Genomic DNA, 25709 nt, shown 5'->3' with positions numbered 1-25709 from the left:
GTAGAGGGTAGTGGAAGTGAGAAGGAGATGAGGAGACGTGGCCCAGCTTTCCCCTCAGTTTAACCAGTTCATGTCCTTGTACCCTCGGGAATTCCATTCAGGTTCTCTTTGCTTCCAAGAGGCCTTATCTGTTATATTCAAACTACCCTCACTTACATTAGTCAAATAAATCAAGCACATGTACACGTGTTTCCTGTTCGTGGTATACATGGTGAAGGTGGATATGTATAAAATAATGTATTTTGGTCCATCCATTGTAACCTGCTACTCGAGTCTAAGATGACTTTTAATTAAGACTGTATATACTCTTACAAACAGTGGTTCTTACCCTAAGAGTGTTTCTGAGTCCCCTGGGAAAGTTTTTCAAAAGATAAATGCTCTACTGGAAATTCTCACATTCACTCTTGCAACCTTAGAGTAGTATATCCAAATCTCCCAGGTGGAGTGGGGAGAGGAGAGGGGAATAAGGGGGAAGCATACTTTGAAAATTCTTCCCAGAGGATTCTAAAACAGGCCAGCCTCGACCCAGCTGATAATCACTGCCTTAGAAGTACAGGGCTAATTCCATTTCAGGCAAAGTCATTTTGGTGACGACGCTTACCTTCCCCTTCCATCCTGTAGTAGCTATTGGGTAACATGTTGTCACCACCACGTGTATACTGTACTTCATCACTTTCCTTCCTGAGTGTCTACAATACAGCAGATGGAAGGCTGTTCAGCAGAGTCCACAGGGTGTTGTAAGGTGCTCTTGCTAGCTCCAGAACCAACCAGATTAGCTAAACTGTTTAATGGAGGTTAATGTTTTCTTATTGTTTGCGAATTGTGAACAGATATAACCTTTTTTTTTTTTTAAGACTAAAGCAAAAAGGTGAGTCTTACAAAGTTATTCCAATACAAGCAGGTCCCTAGTCCAGCCAATTGTGGATTAGTGCACCTGTCCAAAATTGGGTTTCAGAGGAAGGACCGCTGGGGAGAAAATGGGGGTTTTTATTGAACTCTCTACTCACCTCACTTGTGCCTGATACTGATTCCTTACTGGACCCGAGGGGTTGAGGCGGGTCTCAGCTGTGGACTCTGGGGAGAAAGAACAGCAAAGTCGTTACTTGTATGAGTTCTGGCTTTCATTCTGGTCAGGAGTTAGTAACACTATAGAAATGTGAGACAAAAATGATTGATTTTTAAAAGAATATGCATTATACTTTAAATAGCTTGGAAAAGCTGTACTCCCAGCAAAGTGAAGAATGATAGCCACAAGTAGAGTTACACTGGAGGGAAGGGAATTACATAGCGGACCCCCATAACATTAATGGATAGCTTCAGGTACACTCTAGTGGGAAAAAGAATCAGTTGTGAATTGAACTATTTGCAGTCCTGATGGTTGTTAAATTAATGTCTTCTTAAGAAGTCAGGTTATGCTCATGTATATCACAGGGGAGCTGCCATCTGCTCTAAAATCACTCTTTAGAGTGGATTCTCTAGGGTTCCTTTTAGCCTACAGATGCTACATCAATCTGGAAAGTAATTTCTAGACGGCCAATTCATGATCATATATCTTTCTACTTTTCTTGCAACGACTGCTTTCAAGCTCCCCAAACAGTTAAAAAAGTAAAACATGCCCATGTTACATCTCCTTACCTCCCTCCCTCCCTTCCGTTTTTTCTTCCTTTTTATAGTGAATACGCTAAGTTTAGCAAACTCTAAACTTGGAGGTAGTGCTTTTTGCACAATTCACTTTGTCTTTTTTTTTCTTTCTCATTCCTCTATCAGGTGATGATACATTAAAGTTATGGGACATCCGACAGTTTAATAAGCCACTTTTTTCAGCCTCGGGTCTTCCCACCATGTTCCCAATGTAAGTAGCATATTTTTAATATTTGATAAGCATAAAAGAGTGGAAAATAAATTTCTTCACCTTAATGTTCATTTATATCATGTCTTTTAGATCTTCTAGAAAAGGGACTTAAAGAGTGATTGAAACAGGTTTTTTGAAAGTTGCGTTTTATATTTCCCTTTTCCTTTTGCACACTCTTTAGACCTATGAAATTTTTTTTGGAAGTTTCAATGGTACATATTCGTGTGTGTGTGTGTGTGTTTATTTATTGGATGCATGCATAGGTCTTTGGGTAGTAATGATATTTTTAGGGCTTGTTCTTTTTATATTGTATAAATGATAGGTTGGGCTACGTATTTATTGTCTTTTAAAATTTGAACCCTTATACCATCAAAGCAATTTTTAATAGTTAGCAGCATTATTATATATCATTTTCTTAATTTTTTATCATCATTCTAGACAGCGGTTCAGTAACTGTCTTGCTCTGGGCAGCTGAACATTGTTTCTCCATTCTACTAAGTTGACGAGAAAAGCATTTAAAGATTTTGCTGAGGCAGCTGAGGTGGAATCTGACCTTTAAGTCCTACAGTTGGTGCCTGAACAAATTTTTTTATTTTGGTAGAAATGAAATCTCACATGTATATTAAATAATGACCAAAAAGGAGGACATGAAGGTAATGGGAGCATCAAATGGAGGAAGCTGAATAATAACAGATCGCTGACTCTAGCGTGATCTGTTGGCCATGGCATTTATCTCTTAAGACAAACAGATGGACAAACTAACATGAATTTATAGCTGATGAGAATTTCTTGAGCTATTATTATGCTTGCTACGAGTAATGCTAACTACATAAGTTCTTTGGGTCATGTCTTAGATAACTCAGAATCAGGTGGCCGGACCTCTAATACCAAGAGCCCTCAGTTAGGTCCCAGCAGTGCAAACTGCTCCTAATTTCATGGTGCTTGACTTGACAAAACTCAAATTATTTAGGTGGCAGTGATGGTAGAAAATAATTACAAAAGTGGTCAAAGTAATCATTACTTAGTCATTAGTCATACAGTGTCTATTTGTGTATAGATACTGTCAGTGTTTATATTGAGTTTTTCCCACATCCTCTCTACATTAAAACATATTATTATAACGTGTAGAAGTTAAAAAAAAAAAGCAAAGATTCTGTAATCAGACTGCCTGAGTTCGAATCCCTTTCTTTTGTGATCTTAGACAAGGTTTATTTAACTTCTCTCTGCCTCAGTTTCCTCATCAGTAAAATGGGGATAATAATGTCTACCTCATAGGATTATTCTGAAGATTAAACACATTAACACAAGTGCTTGACTTATTGTAAGCCCTATATCAGAGTTATCTCTTCTTATAATGGTCGTGTTTGTATTTCATTTGACTCACTCATTATTGTTGCACTGTTGTGGGGTCATAAGCTTATAAACTCTTTTTGTCTGTAGGACCGACTGCTGTTTCAGTCCAGATGATAAACTCCTAGTCACCGGTACATCTGTTCAAAGGGGATGTGGCAGTGGCAAACTTGTTTTCTTTGAGCGCAGGACTTTCCAAAGGGTATATGAAATAGACATCACGGATGCGGTATGTATATATTCTTTTCTCCCCAGCCTTGAGAATGAAGTGAAGTTTGCCTCCTTTGTTTTGGTTTTTGGTTTTTAAATAGAACCTAAGCCCTGGTCCTTAGAGTGCAATGGTAGCTGCTCTTCCTCCAACACAGGAATTCTTAGTACATTGTAGACTGGCTTATCTACCCTCTACCCTTCCCTGGCCCAGTATTTCCTACGGGCCCATACTTCGGTCAGAATTTCAGCTGGGCCAGTGATGTTTCCCTCTTCTGCCAACCAGTTTGGTGAGAGCAGAACCTGATTGTCAGGTAGAATATAGAAATGAGCTTCCCACAATGTGCGTGTTTGTGGGGATCTGCGGATTGTGGATAGAAGTGAAAAATTATGCCCTCAGACAGTGAGGAAGTATATCATTGTTTCCTAAACCTTGAAAACTTTGACAGAATTCTGCTTGTCCGTGTTGTCATTAAGACTCAGCTTCCAATCAGCTTAATTTCTATTTAGTTATTTGGAAGTTAAAGACGCTTCAGATTTAACTTCTACGTCTAAAAAAAAAACAACCCTTTAGTTTTCTTTCCAGGTTAATATGAGTACTAAAACACCAACATTCATTCATTCATTCATTCATTCATTCATTCATCCTGAGACTGGAGCCATAGGTAATATAATAATAGTAAAGATTCCCAGAGGAAAATCTGAATTCCTTTAAAGTCTTTTAAAGTATATATTATTATTTAGATGGTGAGGCAAATCATTGTTATTTTCTGAGTATGAAACAGGCCAGTTAATGTCTGTGTAAATTTTCTTTGGCTCATTGTCAAATTCTTTAGTAATATCCTATATCTTAAACAGTGCTCTTATGTAGGTTTCTCCAGTTGTTTCAGCTCTTTGTAAACAGTTGAGACATATTAAGCACTTAAGTGATTCAGACAATTGAACAACTGTTTCTAAATCACCAGTAAAAAGCTCATGTCTCTAATGTTCTAGTATTACTGTGGAGTCTTAATTGTAGGCCCTAAATTTGAAACCATGGTATAGTTAGAGACAATATAGAAATAACAATGAGACTAATTCTAGATGAGTACTTAAGTTTTATAGATTCTAATCTCATGACATAATTTGAAATGTGCCAACACTAATAATATTTTTTTGGGTGCATCCAGAAGCCAACTAAAACACTAGAATCAAAGAAAAACACTCTTGACTCTATCAACTTTAATCTCAAGAAAATAAAATTATTGTAATTGGTTGTCCCAGAAGTAAGCCGTGTTCTGTTATGCCTCTCAATGACTGTACATTTAAGTATTATTCTTGGTATTGTGTTTTTAAAATTGTAATTTAAATTGAAACGTAAGTAAATTAAGGGACATGGAAGTATGATTGCACTTTTGAAGACATGCTGGATTTCTGTAGTGTACAGAACATGTTGTTTGCTGTGTTGCTCTCAGTTGCTTGTCTTAGCTAGATCTTTTTCTCCATAGCACTTTCCCACCACCTCATCTATTGCATATTTGTTTCTTTTTATCTGTCTTCTACCACCAGGATGTACACCCTTGAGAGCAGAAACTTAGCCTGTTTTGTTTACTGCAACATATTCAGTGCTTAGAACAGTGCCGAGCACGTAGATGGCGCTTAATCAATATTTACTGAATGAGTGACGGGTACAGTTGGCCCTCAGGATCCATGGGTTTTGCAACTGCAGATTTAACCAACCTCGGATTGAAAATATTTTTAAAAATTCCAGAAAGCTGATCCCTAAACAATACAGGATAACAACAATTTATATAGAATTTACATTGTTAGGTATTACAGGTGATGATTTAAAGTATACGGGAGGATTGTGTAGGTTATATGCAAATATTATGTCATTTTATAAAAGGGACTTGAGCATCTGCAGATTTGGGTTTGGGATGGGTCCCGGAACCAATCCCCCTGCAGATACTGAGGGACGACTGTCCTTAGGAAGCTCCAGAAAGTGATGCACATTGTGGAGCACATTGTGGTGTCTTTGGAGAGTGAGGCAGGAGAGAAGTACCTAGAGATGGAAAGGCAAGGGAACCATCTATACAATTAATTTCCTAATAACTAAAAACTGTCCTACAATCCTCACAATAAATACCTTTTAAAAATATAACAATTAAATTTTCCATATTTCTTTTCTGTAACAGACTTAGAAGAAAAACTGGGTATAATTCCACTCTCTGCGTTGTCATATGCTCTGAATTTTTTTTCTCTATTCAGTGTAGAGACTCTTAACTCTCCTTACTAGGAGGTGACAAATGTTCAATTCTGCTGAAATTATTTTTAGATGTTTCCTTTGTAGTCCAGTTGTGTTTCCTCAAGCTAAAAACACACACTTGCATATTCCTCACATCTAATTCTTTGTGATTTTAAGTAGTGTGCTTAGCTTTTTTTCTACAATAAATTCCAGAATATAACTTGAATCTTGAGTTTACAAACTCACTTTTGTTTTTGTGTATGACGGGATCCTAGGCTTTTTATATATTATGTAAAGACTTCCATTGCTTTATGTGATAAAAGTGTAGAAGTGAGAGAATGGACAAAATATAATTTGGAGATGACATATCAATTTTTTAAAAAACAGCTATGTTTAGAGGAAACATAGAAAAGTGTTTAAACCTTTCAAAATTCCAGTTATTTTGGGAAATGCTCAGAAATAATATTATAAACTATTATTAGCTTAGTAATTTTTCATCAAACTATAATTTATTGCAGACTGACTAATAGAATTTCCTTTTTAACTAATATAATTCAAAGCACATCATTTATGCAATTGTACTAGCATATAACCATTTATACTCTTTAACCCACGCATGGTGAAATAAAGTTGTTTTGACCTAGTATTATTTAAGATGGGCCTCTTCACCTCAATTGCTTTTGACAATAATTTGAAAGAGATAACAGACATTTCCTTGGGTAAAGATAAGAAACGTGGAAAGGAAAAAGCCAGAAATTTCACACCTGATCCTGACTTCTCTTCTGATTTGTTTGTTTGCTTAGGTACTTAATTCAGTGACCTCTGTTTCTGTAAACACTAACTGATCAAAGTGAGGAAACAAAAGAAAAAAGCTAAACCTTTCTTTTTAAAACAGCTGTAACGTCTAGCACAACTGATCTAGCTAAAGGGAAGGGAAGGGAAATTTGGTTTGGTATCTTCCACTAGACTGCCTTAAGAATTTTAAAGTTGATTAAGCATCTTTGTGCCAATGTAAGTGAAGGTCTTTTAAGGAAGAAAAGAATCATTTGTGATTACCTAAGCAATATTTGATTATCTTTAGGAACATTTTTTTAACCACCAAAGAGAATAGATAACAAAGAACAAGGATGTATTACATATTTGCTTCTTTCCACCACTACTTCTTCTCCAGAATATCCCCTTCCTGTGAGAAATGAAATCAATATTGTGCACATATCATTTATGTTCTTTAAAAAAAACCTCAATGTCAACTATTAAGTATCTTCTATCAGTTTGAAATCTTGTTATTAATTTTTCATGGAGTCAACTCTATAGTTAGAGAAAATATGTATTCTGGATCTGCCTTCCTGGAACTTTATCAGTTATTTTAATTTTCATCAAATGGAGACAAGTGAAATAAAAATAATACCTTCTTAATTTGTTATTAATATTAACTGTGGCCTTCCTCTAAAAGATAGGGACAGCATGAAGTTTTCCTACCAGATTTATTTACTTGCCTACTTACTTACTTAGTAAACAAGTGGTCTCTCCCCCTTATTAGCATGAGTATTTGTTGAAAAAGAAGTAATTGTTAGTAAAAATTATGTTAATTGAGTTCTAACTTATATGTTTCCCAAAAGGAGGGGAAAATTTCTTATTTAAGACCCATATGTCTGATTATAGAGACAGCCTACTGTATATATTGAGGAGAAAATGAGGTCCATATTGGGTAAAACACTGATTTCTTTTAAAAAACAAACAAACAAATTTTCATGAAATATCAACTGTGTTTTCATTATTAGGTGGAGTTCTGAAGAGAACTTGAACTTACATTGTTTTTTCTTATAAAATCTGGTTCTTCATCTATACCTTTCAATGGGGACTATCAGATTAGCTTTTTGTGTTTTAATTCCAGTTTTCTGATTATAAAGGTAGTATATATTAAATCTAAAAACAGATCATTAAGAAAGTACCATATTTAATCGTATCACCCATAGATTATTCCCAGATATGACATTTAAATTAATAAATTTTGATGTCCAAGAAAACTACTGTGTTAACATATGAAATGACATAACACAAAATGAAAATATTGCCAGTTTTATTCCATATAAAAAGTTTTTGAGTTCTTATTAGAAAAGAATATTGATATTTAAAATCTAAAGAGATTGAAGAGGAAGAATAAATGGATATAACAGGGCATGAAATAATAGACCCTTCACGAAGCTAGCCATCTATCTTAATTTGTAAGTGTAGGGGACGTGCTGACCATTCAGACTATAGTCACCTTCCATTATTCGTACATATGGAAGGGAGCAGAAAAGTCATTCAAATTAATGGATATTCCAGAAGTCCTCAGGAGAGTTGGCTTTAGAATGTATCTTGGTTCTTACATTTGAATGCAGATATAAACTAATCTGGAAATTCACTTCAAACGAATTAATGAAGCTACGCCTGTGACAGCTTGTCTCTGAAGTTGTTGAGGAACTCATCTGTTCTTCTATTTTGTACGGGGGATAGACTAATGACGTCTCTTACTGGGATACAAAATCCCAGCTCAGACAGAATTGCACCTCTTTAAAAGTTTTCTAGAAATGAGTCAGGTGGTGTCCTTGCCCAGTCAGGATTATACAAGGAACAGTACACGGAGGGAACTTGAACGATCGGCACTGCAAATGCCAATTGAAAATAAACTTGAAAGAAAGACTATATTTGGCATTTATGTGCCTTCTAAAATAAGGTGAAACCTTCTTAAGGTGTAGCACATGGGGTTGGAAAAAATGGGCTTTGAATTAACTAGCTTTCCATTATCTGATTTTATTAAAGAGCAATCAGGCAGCTGGTAGACTAGGGCATAGTAGTTGTTTTGAATTATGTATTATTTTGAATAAAGAGATATCAGCTTAATGAAATTTTACTGTAATTCACTTTCTGGGGAAGATTAAACAATGCATATTCTCGATAGGTCCTGATGAGCATATTTATGTTTAATGAAATATGTATTTTTCCCCACAGCCAAGTGTAAGACATCATAGGTGTATGGAGCATTTGCTCATCGAGAACAGAAAGGCAGGGATATGAGCACTGATTATTTCCTGGTCTTCTGAAATGTATGAATGTTTGGAGGGAACCTGGGAGTAGGTAGGAGATGATGGAGTTTTAGTGTAGATCTGCCAACACAGCAGTCGCATAGTTCTTTCTCTAGCACTACCTTTTCCAGGGTCAAGAGCTAACTCCCAGCATGACTATTAGGACAATATTTTACTGCCAAGAAGCACAGTGATCAGTCAGTACTACTTTCTGTAGGAGTATTTTCTTTAATTACAGAAAAAAAGTGATGCCATTGGGCTATGATGAAAAACAATATTGTATTTTTGGTGCTTTTGTGAGTTGGATTACTAAACCCTTTCTGGGATTTTTCTGAAGTAAGCAGCATCCATACCAGAGTTCAATATAAATAGTAACGGGAATTCAGCTGGGGTCTCCTACTCAGGTAGCTTCACAGTGTCCAAGGGTGAGGCGGGGGGTGGGGGGGAGGCTGGTATCAGTAGGACTTGAATCAATGACTTCTCCGTTCTCATTGCACCTAAAGGTGTCATGCTATGGGTGTTCCAGGACAGTCGTTTCCCGCATTTGGAGAAGAGGCAAAAGAGAATAGAGAGAAAAGGAACCACAGATTTCATGGTGGTTTAACTGTTAATATCTGCCTTATAAGTCTTAAAATGTTTTAGGTAGGAAAAACGACAGTAACTAGTTTAGTGCTGATTCTTTTTTATTATTTTAAAAAATTATACAGTAAAATTGATCTCTTTTTAAAGTGGACAGTTCTGTGATTTTAAAAACACATACATAGATTCATATAGCCACCATCAACACAAACACAACAGTTGCATCGCCCCCAAAACACTTTTTTGTGCCATCCTTGTGTAGTCACACGCTCGTCCCTTCCCCTTCCCCTCACTCCTAACCGCCGGCATTCACCTATCTATTCTCACTATATAGTGTTGCCTTTTCAAGAATGTCTTGTAAGTGGACTCATACAGGAGTTAACTGGTTTAGACTGACTTTCTGCAGAATGCCTTTGGGATTCATCCAGGTCATTTGTGTCTATCAATAGTTTGTTACATCTTTTTGCTGAGTAGTTTTCCACTGTATAGATAAAGCATAGTTTATCTGTTAAAGGACATTTGATTGTTTCCAGTTTTTGGAGATTATAGATAGAGCTGCAATAAGCCTAGGTTTTCGTGTGAACATAAGTTTTTATTTCTCTAGGGTAAACACTTGAGAGTAGGCTGGCTGAGTCATATGGTGAGTGTCTGTTTATTTTCATAGGAAAACGCCAAGCCATTCTTCAGTGTTGCAATACCATTTTGCGTTCTCGCCAACAGTGTATGCATTTTCCATTTGCTCCACATCCTCACCAACACTTTGTATTGTTGGCATTTTTAACTTTATACTCGTATATTCTAATAGGTGTGGTGTGGTATCTCATCATGGTGATGATTTGTATTTTCCTAATGGCTAGTGATGGTGAATATCTTCATGTGTTTATTTTCCATTTTCATATCATGTTTGGTGAAGTACCTATTTAAATTTTTTGCCCATTTTAGGTTGTGTGTTTTCTTACTGTTAAGTTTTGAGAGTCCTTTATATACTCTACATACCAATTTTTTTTAGACTATGTGATTCGCAAATATTTTCTCCCAATCTATTGCTTGGGTTTTTTTTTTAATCTTCATAATAGTGTCGTTTATGACGCAAAGATTTTAATTTTGCGAAAGTCTAATTTATCAATTTTTTACTTTCATAGAATGTACTTTTGGTGTTGCATCTAAGAACTCCTTGACTGACTGCAGGTCACACAGATTTTCTTCTAAAAGTTTTATGTTTTATATTTAGGTGTGGTCCATTTTGAGCTAAGTTTTGTGTAATAGAGCGAGATACAGGTTGAGACAGGGCCAGGATTAGGATCAGGCTCAAGCACAAAATTTAAGGAGGTGCCAGAAAACTCAGTAATTAAGATAAATAACATTTTAATGGAACATTAAAAAAAAAAAGAAAATTACTGCAAAAAATTCATGATGCAGAAAACACAAATACTTGAAGTAAAAACGGGATCAGTAACAGTGCTCTGCCGAGCTGTATTAAAGCCTGAGGCAAAAAGAAAACTCGGTCTGATACTGTCCTTAGGTAGAATTTTGATACTTTGTTCATCACAGATTTTTTTTTTTTTTTTTAGTGGGGGAGTGGAGTACCAGAGTGGGGGAAATTGTAAACTCACTGATGCTTCAGCGATACTTTGAATTCTGGATTCCTTCCCCGATCCACCTTCTACTATTTACTCTTCAGAGTCCTCAGATCGGTGTTCCATGCCTTCCGTCCGCGTTTTATAACTGTATTCAGAGGGAGAGACTGAGTGAAATGTGTTTCCTCTGTCTCACCCAGAATCTGGAGTTTTTGGTGTTTTTTTTTTTAATTAAAAAATTGCAGCAGTGCTGGAAAACACACAATGAAATCGTACAAATTGCAGCACATGTGCCTGGGAGGAAGCTTCTAAGATTGCTGCACATATGCAGGGACATTCATATTGTAGGAAATAAAATAATGTCACCAATCCCCATGTGAGTCACCTCTCACTCTGGTGGTATGTCCCCTTGACATAGCTACGCCACAAGCAGAGCTGCTGGCTATGGCTTAATTAGCTGCCATCTGGCATCAGGCATCCTCTGCTCTGTTTCTCAATAGGATCTTTCAGAGTCAGTCTCCTTGCCCACCTGAGCACTGCAGCTTAGCTCTCCTATATGAAAATTAGACTGACTTTTACAACCCCCGAGGGAGGTCATTCTGTTTATGAAATCCCTTGCCATCGGATCTTTTTTCCTTTACTTTTAGCCGCACGTTCTCAGGCCTAGAGCCCACATCCTTTACCTCTAGTCCTCACGGAGCTGGAGAACAGCTGCTCAACTGCCTCTGTTTCCTTGAAGATTATAAAGTTACTATTCAGTGTTCTCCTGTCTAAAGGAAGCACACTCGTTGTTGTTGTTGTTATTGTTTTTCACATTTCCTTGTGGTGTATTTTCTCCACACTTCTGTTACCTTTGATACTCTTTTCTAAGCCATTTCTAGATTCTTCAGTGACCGTATTGGAGTGAGAGTCTCCTCGGTGCCATGTGGGTGATACAGACATTAGAATGCTTAGCATAACACATGGCACATAGTAGGTGTTTGGCAAAAATATATTTGTTAATGTTACATTACCTCTTATTATATGTTCTTCTGGTATGTTCTATTGGAACTTACTGTAATGGCCTCTTCCCTACCATTTTCTCTTGTTTTTTGTTTTTTGTTAATAGTTTTTAAAATAAATTTGGAATTTCAGAGCATAAATGTTTTATTTTAGATTTGAAGGAAGAATTACATATGTTAATTGTCAGCTTCTTTAAAACTTGAGATGATCTTTTTTCAGTCTTACTAAAAATAGCTGTTTTGAGTTCAGTAGAGGAAATCCAAATTTACTGTGGATGCTTAAACTGCTCATAATTTAAAACTCTAATAAATATAATTTGGTTGTTATATTGTTAATGAATATGATCTGTGTCCTGGATCTATTTTGTAAAACATACTCTCCTTGAAGTAAAAATTAGTTGTTGGAATTTATCACTATATTTTATCAAAAGTCTAATCATTATTCTTCCTTAGGATGGAAGACAAATTCTGATACACTTATCACTTCATTTCTGTTCTCATCCCAAGTCTTTTAAAAAAAGTCTTATTTAGCCAGTAGACTCCTAATTCAGGTACAATTATTTAGTTTCACTGTTCAATATTCTCTTCTTTGAGATAATATTTACTGTAGGAGCCCAGATTCAAAACCTACAGGAAGATGCCTTTTCCTATAATTATCTGTTTGACAGTGATCTTATTTTGGGAGTTACAGTGAGAGGAAAGGCCTATCGCATGCTGCTTCAGGTTTCATAAATCGTAGAATGCAGAAGAATGAAGAATAAAAGGAGGGCTTGTCCAGTTTAATAGTTTATCCATTTCCTAGTGTCATTTACCTTGCTGTATATTAAACGGCATCTACTACTTCTTGGTGTCCGCAGTTTCAAGGAAATACTTTCCGTTTACTGTTTTGCTTTTATTTCTAGTTCTTCAAAATAGCAAAAAAGTCAGCATTTCCCTTTTGGTTAAATAGAAACATTTTTTTCCCTTCTCTACACAAATGTCTGGTGTTTTATTTTATTGGTATTTAAACTTATCTATATTTCCTTGTACACATGTAGACATAATTGCCATAATGGCAAAACTGGATGAGGAATCAGCCTCTAGATAATACAACCCTGAAGGAGAAACATACTTGACTCCTCTATAAAATATTAAAAAGGAGAACTTGATGTTGTAGATGTTTAAAGGTGTTCAAAGTGACACGCTGTTCTTTATATAATGTGTAATATAATACAACAATGACTACTGCTCTCTTATCTAAGCCCAGCACCATATTACTTCTCACTGATAGAAGACCAAGTGAGGGACTTTGTCTTGTAGAATTTTCTGTGACAGTTTCTTCTCTCCCAACCTGAATTTGATGAGTGATCTTTGGTAACAAGTTTTCCAGCTGTTCTATCAGAACTCTGGCCAAACTTTCACAATTATATATAGTGTGGGGAAGAACGAGGTCTATAATTAACACATATCCCAGTATAGTGTTTTCTCCTTTTTTTTGGAGTGATAGATAATGCTGTGTCCTGTATGAGGAGGGGTTGTGAGACCCCCCCCAAAGGGCTAAATAAAAGAGTATGATTTGTAAAACCTCTTTCCGTACTATATTGAGATAAATAGTGCTTTACATATCCTGGATAGTTCACCTTCGAAGATTCAGCTTTCCTGTACTTTTTTGGTTTTACATACTTGATTTCCAAGACCGGATCATATATCTGTATTTCTCATGTAGTAGTTAGGTATTTAATAGTTTTATCCATTTGTGCTTTGTTGATACACATAAACAAAGGGTTTATGGTTATTACCTTTATGTCCACCTTTAACTACTGATAAATGAAGAAGAGCAAAGGGGCCGGGGTCTGTGCAGATTTGATTGACAGAGGTGGCCTTAGGTAGGGCTTCCCGTGCTTTTTCGCAACCTGGTCTTCATAATAGTTGATAATATGTGATATAAACAGATAAGGCTACTCTTTGCTGGAAGTGGCTTGCCTGAGGCTCCAGCTGAGGGGCTCCACATCTTGGCACGTCCTGTGCCCACCAGTGGCAAGCTCTGCTAGAATGTTGAGAATGTGCTTTCCAGTAAGTGCAGCTTCTAAGTGGATCACCGTGGTATGATGCCTCTGGGGTAGTTGCCTTAGGGGACCCGCCACCCACCAGTGTCACTCACCCTGTGGACTCCTGTTTGTTTCCTGCTCCCAGACTGTCATTGATAAGAATAATTACCAGATTTTCTTTAATCATAATTTGTACTTTCTTTGCCTTGTAAATTCTTCTCAAACAGCGGGATTAGACCAAATTAAAATTTAGTGTTTTGAATTAGATGAAGAAAATTGTGTTTAATTTTCTTACCCAGGAGACTTTCCATTTTCTCTGAGAACTTTTTTTCATGATGAAATTCTTTAGGCAAGTTTATTATCAGATACAGATGTGACTCATTTAGTGCCAAGTCCAACTACCAGATTCCAGATTTTTGCTGCTTTAGCGGTTACCTTAATTTTAGAGCATAGGCTGTAAATGAACTGATTTTAATAAATGCATTTTCCATAGGTTTGAGGAGAATTAATTTGATAATTAGATGCCAGTTTTTAAAAAGTGGAATCTGTGCATCTCTACCAAATATTTAGAGCAATGCTTTTCCCTGTTTGGTTTTTCTGCAGCAACAAAAGTGCTCTGGCATTTTTTCTTTTCACCATTGGGCATCTATCTGGTTTATCAGAGAGAGAATATCTGGGGCAGGGAAGGAGGAAGATTGAGAAGATTTCCAGCAAAGAGAGACAGTTCCTATGGTGGAAGTTTCTTGGAGTTCGAGGAGTGTGGAGGAGGAAAAAGGATAGATAAGGTACATGCTCACTTAGAGAGAAGAGCAGAGAAAATGTCTGTCTTAAACCTTTTCCATTTGAGGGATGTCTCCATGGAGATCAGGTGGGTGTTGAGGAATCTTATTTATTGGAGACTGAGGCCCACTCACTAGGTGCTTCCTGAACCTTAGAGGGATGAGGGCAAGCCCCATGGCCCATGTGTGCTGCAAAATAATCCAAGTTTGGGAAAAGCAAGGCATTGGGAGGACAGGACAAATAGCCCGGAAAAGTTAAAAAATTCCCACCTTTTCTACCTCCCCGGCTCAATATTTTAATGTGGGAAGCAGTTTTTCTTTCTCTGTGAGTAAAACTTGTGACAGTCGGAAGAAAGTTCTTTCTCCAGTACTTTTCCATTTTCCTCTGCCTTCTTTTCATTTGCTTTGGACTCACATCTTGATCTGTGTTCTCAGCCTTGGGGATCAGCACACACACGGCCATTCCAGTGTATCCGATAGTCCTGCGATGGCCATGACCGTGAGGCCCCCTCTAACAAGTCTGCAAGGCTGCAGGACAGTCCTCTTCACAGACAGGTGTAAGGCTCTTGATTTGAAAATTCGGAAAAATGCTTGTCCTCCCCAGGAATCACTGAGTTGGCTTATCCATTCTTATACTTAATGATAAAAAAACAAACAGGAAAAAACCAGATGGAGTTTGGTTTACAGTGTGGGTCAGCAGCTGGGAAGGATCAGGAAATGGTGTTTCATCATAATCGTGTTTCAGATATAAAACTATGAAGGATGTTGGGTCTCTTTTCACATGTAAAGTAGAATAAGGGTAGTGTTTAGATATGTGCTTTACAGACGCCCAAGATGTTACGCAGGCATTGATTTCTTTTGTAGTAACATTTCCGAACTGGGTAGCTAGGTGGGCTTTTTCCTTTATGAGTTTAGTAACACCATCTGCTTTTAAATATAAACTTGCTAAGATTTCTACTTCTAAGTTAGGTCAGTTTGGAAATGATATAAAAATCTCTGCCGTCCCTTCCTTTTCATATTCTAAAATAGGACTTTGCATAATTAGGTAGTGTAAGGGAACAAGCATTGGAGTTGGAACTCCTCACCTTCCCCCCAATCCCACCTCCTCTATGTACAAGTTTGTCAGCTTGAGAAAGTTATCCACCCTCCTACAAGCCTCAGTTTCTTCTTGTGAAATGAGAATAAGATGCCTAGTTTTGTAGTACTGTTGTGAGAATTCAATTAAGTAACATAAAGTTCCAGATACTTAGTAATTCCCATCCCACCATGTCCTAAAATATAAATTTATTTCTCTTATTGGTTTCCGTCTCCTCTTCTTATTTGCTTCCATGATTTCACTTAAAGTAAACCAAAAAGACCACAGAAATAAATTATTTGGAATTTTCTGTGGCCTTTTTACTTGTGCTTAGGGGTAATTCCAAAATCCCTGTTTCGGAATTTTGACACTGCCATTTGTACACAGTTCTCTCTTCTTCCCCAGCCCACCTTTTTTTCCCTTTGGTCTCTGTAGAGAGAATCTCTATGTTGAACACATTAAAAGTCTTGTGACTCCTTCTCGTCCTCTTGCTTATGATCTCCAGCTCCGGTCTCTCTGTGGCTACTGGTAGAGTTGTATACTTTTGGGGAGCAGATCCGGGTTTACTCCGCACTGTCAGATTATAATGCTAAAATGAAAGTAGGCTTTGGTTTAAAAGACTAAACCTAATTTTATGCTAAAATGGAGTTTAGCTTAAGCAGCTAGAAGAAGCCATTAGTGGTCCCACATGTTTTGGTAAGATGAGATAGATTAAGAATAAAGTGCTGTATCAATTTAAAGCAAATCCATATGTTAAAACATGCAGGCTAACTTCAGAATCTCGTTCTTTGCATTATAGTGGTCTGCTGCCACTTGCAACTCATCATATAATGTGAAGGCTTTCGCTTTGATTCTTGTAGATCTTATCATGCCATTCTTCTCTGGTCCTTTGATTCAGATACGTTTTCTGCCCTTCGTTTGCTGTGTGGCTCAGTAATCTGTAGGTCTAAATGTGTCAAGCCCCCAGCCACAGAAGCATCTCTTCGAGAACAGAGCATGGAAGAAGTCTTGGGTGAATGGTTGACGGAGTGAATACACTCTTTCAAGTAGTTATAGCTGTCTGTCTTCTGATAGGTCCGTGGGCTTCTAGCAGGCACGCGTCCCATTGTTGTTAAATAAAGCCCGGTATGTCTGTTTGACAAGTTAGCAGCATGGCACATCTCTGCTAGTTCCCCAGCCTCGCCGCCGTCTCCAGGATTGTTTGGTTTGGCAGATGGCCAGCTCTCTGCTATAAGATGCATTTCCTTGACAGGACAAAGTGAGGAGCTGCATTAGCTGCAAAGTTTACAAAGGTTAGCTAAACACACACAATAAATATTAATAAACAAAAAAGGCCCACCCACCTTTGACTTTGAATTCAGTTTCTCCATTCCATGTTTTGGAATCCCTGTAGTATTTGATGGATAACTAGTCTTAGGGTAATTGAGCCTTAAGTATTCTTTGCCTAAGTCAAACTTCTCGCAGGGCCCTCATTGGTTGCTTTAGTGACTCACTGCCACAGAGGATGGAGCGCTGGAATGACTGTTTAGTTCAAGGGGTCTCATTTGCCTTCTGCTTGCGTCCCTGTGAAAAGGAGTATAAATGTGCTTCTCCACGAGTGCTTACACTGACCAGACGTGTGTGTCTAAGCTCTGGAGGGTAAAGGATGTGCCCAGGAATAGAGGTGCAGTGCCCTGAGCTTGGACTCCCTGGAAAGCAATCAGACATTGGTCTGTTGGCCTGGGCAGTTGCCTCTCTCTAACATTTACACCCTCAGCGTAGAGGGAGAGAGTAACAGTAACCTGCTCCCCTGGAAACTGCCGATTTGGCTGGGTGTCTTGGAATTTACCAGGCCTACATTGTGGATCTTTTCCAATTCTGCACCCTGCTCACTTGAAAACGTATTTGAGAACCAGTAATCTTAGACTTAGCCAGACCTCTGGAGAACCAAGGAGGAGAAGAACTTTAATACTATGTCCTTAAGATTGTCCTGGGGTCATTTGTGAGTGGCTGAGATTTCCGAAGGCCCTTGGAAGCCCCTCTTACTAACTCTCTTGCTCTCTGGTTCATGCACATCCCTCTTCTTAGGACCACATTAAGAGGAAATTAACCCTACTGCACCTATAGGATACTTGAGTATAATAATGATCTGGACAAATAAAATTATTTCTCATAGATAGCAATATTTTAACTTGAAAATTATCTCCAACTCCGCTTCGCAAAGCAATCTATCTAGGCTTGGATCAACTGCAACTTTTAATTTATCCTTTCAGCAAACAGTTACTGAGCACCAGAAACTAATGTAGGCACTCAGGAGACGTTGCCACACAAACCAGACCAAGATCTCTGCCTGTGTGGAACATACATTCTCGTGGGGGAAGCAGATGATAAGTACAATTAACAATGAATTATAGATTATGTTAAAAGGTGATATGTTGCTGTGAAAAAGAGAAAAAACAAAGTAAGGGGAATTGTGGGACACTGTTTTCAATAGAGCAATCTGAGTAGCAATGACATTTAAGCAAAGACTTGAAGGAGATGAATATTGGTTTGGATGAACTTATTTTAGATAGGGGTTGTGACGTTACGTTTTTGACTCTTATATTTCCATATATCTGGCCGTGACCATCTGGAAATTTCCAGTGGTCTAGGCATGATTCTCGAATTAGTCTCAGTAGCAGGGCACATGCAAGTCAGGCTGTGCTTTAGCAGTCTTTGAACTATTGATATACTTAATTTTATTTTACCAGTGACGCACAGTTTTATTAGGAGAAAATGTGACTTTTATATATGCATGCATTATAAAGTAGGTCCCACAAACATACGCACGAAACAGTGACAACCCTCCCAAAGAAGTCAAACTACATACGATTTATGATGTTCAAGTTTTCCTGTTAATATTAATATTCACTCACTATTTTATATATATATACATATATATGTATATATATGTGTGTGTGTGTGTGTGTGTGTGTGTATGTGTATCTTTTAGCACTTGCTAGCAGGCATTGAATAGCAGACACCATAGATTTGAGAAAAATTTTAGAAAGAAAAGCTAAATTGTGAAAACCTGCTCTTTTAATTTCATTTCCCCCCTACTGACAGTGAAAACAACAATTCTGATCTGATTTTCTCAACAGCATATCTCAATCCTTTCCATCATTCAGAGTTTAAGAACCACTCTTCTAGAGTATTATCAGACAGGAATTAGGAGTCTTGCAGACTCTTTTACATTTCCTCCTTTGTTGCTCGGCTATCTCAGAGAAGGATTTGTAGCCATTTAACTATAGGCATTTTTTTTTCTTTTTTGTCAGTCAGTTGGGAGCCAGAATTTCTATCAAAAGGAATTGCAGAGATTCTCAGATATTCTGTCTTAACAAAAGAGTGGGATGGTTAGGGAGAAGAAACCAAAGAAATTCAACCCAAGGTAGATTTAAGAGACAAATTCCACGATTTTCGTTTTACTATTAGAATGTAAAATCGCAGTATCTAATTATACCCTTTTTCCTTTGTCCTCGCACATGGCTTGGTGCGTGATAAGTTGTTAATACACTGAATTGATATTTCCACTCATTTGTTGTTCCATCACAGTGAGATCCGCAGAACCTAGCACATGGTGTTTCTTCCAATCAACTTTAGCCTCATCTTTTTTCCCCTTAATTCTCTCCCTGCCATCCCTCCCACTTCTGCCCTCTTACTGCAGACAAAAATTAAAACCAGGTTGTAGTTCTCACTCAGAACTCTGTGGTTCTTTTTGACCCTAGAGCACCACTGACTTGCCTCATGAGTAATGAATTCAGAGGATCATAACTTCCAGTGAACCTTCTCTTAAACAGCTTTTCATTGAGGCTAATGTCAAATCTTCGTATTCTTTATCTTTGTTTTACTTCTGCTATTGTCCTGCTGGTTTATCTCATAGGTAGGGAGATATTATTCAATGCTTACAAATATGTGTTGTTCTTGAAAAAGCTTTATGAGATTTGGATCTCTGTGTACTAAAAACAGTAACCACCTGGCCTCAATCTGCTGTCCACGGGGACATATTGTGTGTGTAAATGCAAGAAACACTGAGATCTAAATTTCCTTCAGTGGTAAGCAGAACTGAATTATGTGTGTGTAGTATTCCAAGATGCCAGTCTCACATGGCAGTGGAACTGGGAAAGACTGACTGTGGTTTCAAGGCTGACAGGAACAGAGAAGAAGGATGTTAGGAAGGGAACATCTTTTTTCTTTTTATAGGGTATCACACAGATAGTAAGTGGTGGAATGGAACTTAACCTCAGGAATAGAACCTTATGGTTTAGAAGAAAATGATCTAAAAGTTACAGGTAACCATCAGGTTGATACTCAGTTTAATAAACCAGGCATCAAAGTACCAGCAGGATTTTTTCCATTTTTACTTGGCCTCTTTAGTTGATTGCCATGCCTTTCCTTTTCAGAGTGTGGTCCGCTGCCTGTGGCATCCAAAGCTGAATCAGATCATGGTGGGAACTGGAAATGGACTGGCTAAAGTCTATTACGACCCCAACAAGAGTCAGAGGTATTTCAGAAGAATTGCCTGTTTTAGATGGATGACAGCAACTGGCTTTTTTTTTTCACTGTGCTTTTATTTATTTCCTTCTTTGATGGGGATCCACCGTTTTGGAAAATGCAGCTGCCTAGAGTAAAGCCTCAAACTTTTAGTATTGTGCTTTAAAGAGGATTTGGATATCACCCTTGATCCATAGAGAATTCAAAGTGAAAGTTTCCTGGGGATTTGCAGTTCTTTAGCTGAAACGTTGAGTGCAAGTGGGGGTAAGTCTTCCTACTTTGCATACCACCCTGGACAGTGGCATTAGCCGTGATGCATGTAAGGGATTAACAAAGCAGGGAACTAACCACTTACACGAATGGAAACGGCTAGTCTGTTTGGCCTTTTATCAGATACTAGTTGGATGTTTGGCAGGGTGGTTCTCTGCCAGCAGAAGGGGACAGCACAAATACTTTCCCCTTGTAACCCCATGCCCACCCCAAACGCCAAACGAAAGCATAGCAATGTGTTTCAAAGGTCAGAAAACTTCACTAGAAGCTCAGTCAGTCCCACAGTTATTTCCATTTTCCTTGGGCACAAAGATGCATGTGTGTCACCACCCACAAAAGGATGGTTTTGTTTTTCTCTGTTAGGGTACAGTGATTGGTTAGCTCTTTCTTTAGAGGAGGCCTTGGTTAGCTAGTATTAAAATTCACATGCTAAATTCCATGGGACCCCCCATAATCCTGTTTTGAGATCCCATATCCTTACTGGGAAAGAAAACCCATCCTTTATTAATGAGTATTCATTAACCATAATTTGGTTTTGAATGGAAGCAACCGGCCCTGTCTTCCTTCAGAACTTTCTGGACTAAGGTTGGAACCCTTGCCCTATAAAATAAAGTTACATATTGTGGTATTTAAGAACAAATAGGTTTTTATTTCTTTTTTAATGAAGAAATTAAAAATGCTGATATAATTAGTATGAGAGGGAGTCTGTTTGACTTGAGAAAACGATGAACACCATCTGATAGCACACATTTAGAAAGCACTATCCTTGGAATCTTTAAGAAATTTGCTTATTTATATTTGCTTTTCCTGAAAGGGATAACTAAGGAGAAGTAAAATGTTCTAAGCACCCTTTTGGTTAATTCCACACATTCTTGGGCTGTAGCCCCTTGGCAACACTGCCAAGCCAACTCAGTTCCAGACACTTGTATTTAAGATGTGCACAAATGCCACTTGTAGACCACCCAGATTGCTTTCATCTGGGACACAAACTAAAATTTGAACCCTCTGACCGTTAGAGTAAGAAGGTTGATTAGTGTTATCAATATCTCTTTGAGATTTTTATTTGCATAATTTTTTAAACCAGCCTTCTGCTGCCCAGTTACCTCTCCAACCCTTTCACTCAGTAGTAACCACTGACTGTCAGACTTGCTTCCCATATGTTTAATCTCATCACTGAGGGCTCCATATGTTACCATCCCTTAGAAAGTCAAGGACTTGATGAGATGGTGTGCACAGTGTGTTCCTGAAAGTTTCTGATGGTTTCAACATAGACTTTCTGTTTCTAAGACCAAGTAAAGAAAATAATATGCTTTTACCCTCCTTAGGGGAGCAAAATTATGCGTGGTTAAAACCCAGCGGAAGGCAAAACAAGCTGAGACTCTCACCCAGGACTACATCATCACCCGTAAGTTGTTACCGCGGTCACCGCATCCTACATCTCTTTTCTGCGTTAGTGTGGCATTGATCTCATGGCTTTGGCGACAGGAGAAGGCCTCAGAGTTCGGCAAATATTACAAAATGTCCCATTAATGTGGACAGGACTGTGAGTCATGTGACAGCTAACCCCGTTAGCTTCTGTGACTCATCACAGAGACAGTTATTTCATGTAACTTTCAACCCAAAACGGAAAAGCCTATTTGAGCCTAATGCATTACTCCATAGCAGCCTTTTAAAGAATAACAATCTGTTCTAAGAATAAACAAGAAAAAGTGCTGGTCTTGGAATCAGGAGACCTGGATTTGTCTAGTTCAATTACTCATTAGCAGTGTGATATTGAACAACTGAACTTTATCAGGGGAGGGAGGAGACTGGGGTCTCCTTTAGCTCCCTCCGACATTCTGGGACCATGTGATAGACGGATCAGGGGTATTTAGATACAAAATTAACTACCTGGGGTATGATCAGGAATCTTACCAGGACAGAGCAGTTTCTCTTGGGTCTGTCACACAACCTCATTAATCTGGCAGATTTTTTTCCCCAGAGCCATAGTCGCAGACTCCTTTCGGGTCGCGTCTAGAAAGGAAATCTTGGGTACTATAGGAACTGTCATTAGCAGATGCCCCCGTGGACAGTGTCTCGTCTAGAGCCCAGGGGGCGCTGTACTGCTGGGTTTTCTCCCTGGTGGTGGGTCTCATATAAGACCAACTCCCTTGGAACTTATGATCAGTAAAGAGATCCAGTGACACTTTTTGCAAGAGTAGAAGTGTTAAAGTCGGTGTCATAACCAGTCTAGCTCATGTAATTACACGCGGCCTACTTAAATTCCTCCAGTCGTTTGAAGTGAAAAGCTATTTTTCCCCCTCCTAAAAATACTGTTGTGTCGTGTTGCCCGATAGAGTGACGGGAGGCTGTGTTTCTCAGCTCCCCTGACTCACAGCAGGCATGTTTCACTGGTGAGTGATACGGTCCTGGCCCAAGGCTAGCTGTTGGGGTAGAGGGTAGGGGATACTGGAAACGGTTTTGAGGTGTTACAGACATTTCTATCAATCATATTATAAGTTCCTTTTAAACTCTTATTATTTCTTTACCTTCCTCACCCAGTCCCCTGGAAATAGTTTTCCCTTGTAAAGGGGGTTTTGATCTACATGTAAGCATCCAAAGAAATTATTGTCGTACGTCTTTTGGTTTTAAAAAAAAGAGATATTTAATTCTCCTCCCAAAATTTTCTCCCTTTCGCCTCCCTGAATATCAGTTTCCCTTTTAAATTAATATCCTCTCTTATATTCTGAAATTTAATTCTGACACTGAGTAAACAAGCAATAGTAATTAGACAAATATTGCTTTGATTTTGAATTCTTTTGTTTTGTCTACCATATAGAAGTAGGACTAAGTGACCACGTCAGGGCATGTAGGCACCTCCGAGCATTCAGGGCAACCTTTATCCCAGTTTCAGCGGGATAAGTGCTCCTCCCTTCCGGTTACTCAGTGTTGTCAACTCCTCCTGAGAGGTGGTCACATTTCAGAAACGTGTGAAGTGATTCCAGTGTTTATGAGGCATCTGAGGAAACTTCAGGGCTGACAGGCAAGCTGTTGGCATGATTCACGTTTGGGTCCTATAAGAAAAAAGAAGAGGAAGTCCCATGGAGTGTATCTTTTCAAAACCACAGAAATTAAGTTTAACTGCTGCCCATGGTTTGGGAAATGGGGAGCCTCACCAATCTTTCCGTGACATTATTTGACGGTATTTCCTGAGTGCCACTGGTTGCCAGGAGAGGTGAACAATGAGCCTGGTCTCAAACAAAATTGGCTAATTGGTTACAGTAAGACTGTCTTTTATTATTAGAGGAAGGCTGTCATTATGACTTCCATTTCATCTGTTGGTTAGTCATGCTTCAGCTATGTTTTTGGATGGAAGGGTTATTATTATAATGAAATTTTTCAAATGTGACTTCTCGTAGCTCATGCCTTGCCTATGTTCCGTGAGCCCCGCCAAAGGAGTACAAGGAAACAGCTGGAGAAGGACAGACTGGATCCCCTGAAGTCTCACAAGCCCGAACCTCCTGTGGCAGGCCCAGGTGACTGTGGTCTAGTGACCTGCAGAAGGGATGGAGGGGCACGAGGGGGTGATTGGTGTAGCATGGGGAAGATCTTTGGGGCCAGGATGCTTCGTTGTCTTCACAGAGATGTTACTAAAAAGGGATTTTCAAACATTTTCCTTTTAGCATCAGAAATTTTTTTGCTTAAATATACAATGCAGAATCCCAGTGCGTAAAACCGATAAAAGTGGAGCTGCTGTGTTGATGTAAAGAGCCCTTTCTGTTCGGTGTCCCACTTGAGCGCTTTAGGTGACCTCAGTGGAACTCCGGGCCTCCTGGGAACCCAGTGTTAAAACCACTGATCTCAGTGTTGGCTTAATGTGCAGCATTGGGTTCTTTGACCAGAATCCAGTCTCGATTAGGTTTCACACAAGGTAGAAAATGGCCATCATTTCGTTCTGAGTTGGTAAAATGGAGCTGCCCATTTCCATAGCATATGAATAAAAGTCCTTAGAGTTTTTGAGAAAATCGGTGCCAGGAGAAAGCAAGGCGGCATTGGCTATAGTGCAGCACATACTTTTACTAGAAACCCATTTTATCTTATCACCTGTGTCGTTTCCTTTTGTCCTGGGCTCACAAGCCTACACCGTTTGACTTGATTCTTCATCTGAACCTGAGTTGTGGGCCTACATATCTGTTTGGCCTGCCCCTTCAGCACTGAAAACATTTCCCGTATCAGTCTCATTTCTTGTACATTTGCTCTGCCACCATCCTAATCAAAGTTCCTAAACAGTATCTTGGCCTATATTGTTGAAAAACCCTTCTAACTAGGCGCCTTATCTCAAGTCATTCTCCTCCCCACCCTGCCTGCGTTCATCTTACGCACAACTTTTATTCCTAACTTCTGTAGCATTCATACTGCTGCTATCCTCCAAACTTCATAAGCTTCCCATGGTCTGGTTGCGTTTCCAGAGATTCAAAATTGCCTGCAGTCTGACTCTAACCACTTTTGAGCTTTACACCTCCCTTCTCTCCTACTCCGATTTTCAGATATGACTCCTGCCCCCCAAATGCCCGTTGAATTTTCCTTTCTAAACTTTTGTACTTAAACCATTCTGCTTTTTGAAAATAACCTTCTCTGTCTTCTGAGGTTTCCCAAATTGGATTAATCTCTTCCTAAATACCCCCTTAGCCACCTCAGACTGAAGAGCTCTCTCCTTTCTCTAAGTATTGTAATAATTACTGGCCATACAAATTCTTTGGCAGTTAATTATTTCCTGCCTTATTTAGTCTCTTCATATTTTGATTTATAAAGTTAATCTTTTAGTGCAATTTGGCTTTTTATGTGGTTTGGTTTGGTTTTTCAATCTTCCTAAAAAGTCTTAACATTTTTGAGGACCAGGCATGTTGGGGATCTTTGGGGAACAAACCCCTCCCCTTCCTGTCCATTAGAGCAATTACAGTACAGAAAAATAATGTGAATCAGTGTGTGTAGCTTATTTGTTTTCTCTCCTACAAGTTACTTGGAAGATGGTAAGACCCTAGATAAAATAGCATCTAACGAATATTGGTTATTTTTATTAATTAAATTTCAAATGATCATGCCGGAGGAATATTTTAAGGTATATACATGACAAAGTATTTGTAATTCTTCCTATATTGGTATCATTATGTAAATTAAGCGACTAATAGATAACAAAAATGTCTCTTTCTAT

At 38.4% G+C, this 25709-nt stretch overlaps 1 protein-coding gene across 2 annotated transcripts in view; it reads left to right on the top strand.

The window, feature by feature from the left end:
- Positions 1–25709, top strand: part of WDR70 (WD repeat domain 70) — a 237968-nt gene that overhangs the window by 193969 nt on the left and 18290 nt on the right. For both annotated transcript variants that reach the window (XM_074328991.1, XM_019737298.2), the window contains 5 exons: positions 1768–1852; positions 3293–3431; positions 20158–20258; positions 21844–21923; positions 23917–24033. In XM_074328991.1, the coding sequence (XP_074185092.1) occupies positions 1768–1852; positions 3293–3431; positions 20158–20258; positions 21844–21923; positions 23917–24033 (522 nt within the window). The remainder of the gene's footprint in view (positions 1–1767; positions 1853–3292; positions 3432–20157; positions 20259–21843; positions 21924–23916; positions 24034–25709) is intronic.

Source organism: Rhinolophus sinicus, linkage group LG03 (assembly GCF_036562045.2).
Source record: "Rhinolophus sinicus isolate RSC01 linkage group LG03, ASM3656204v1, whole genome shotgun sequence".
NCBI classification, from domain to species: Eukaryota; Metazoa; Chordata; class Mammalia; order Chiroptera; family Rhinolophidae; genus Rhinolophus; species Rhinolophus sinicus.
The sequence above is the reverse complement of the archived record's forward strand: the minus strand, read 5'-3'. Positions and strand labels throughout refer to the sequence as shown.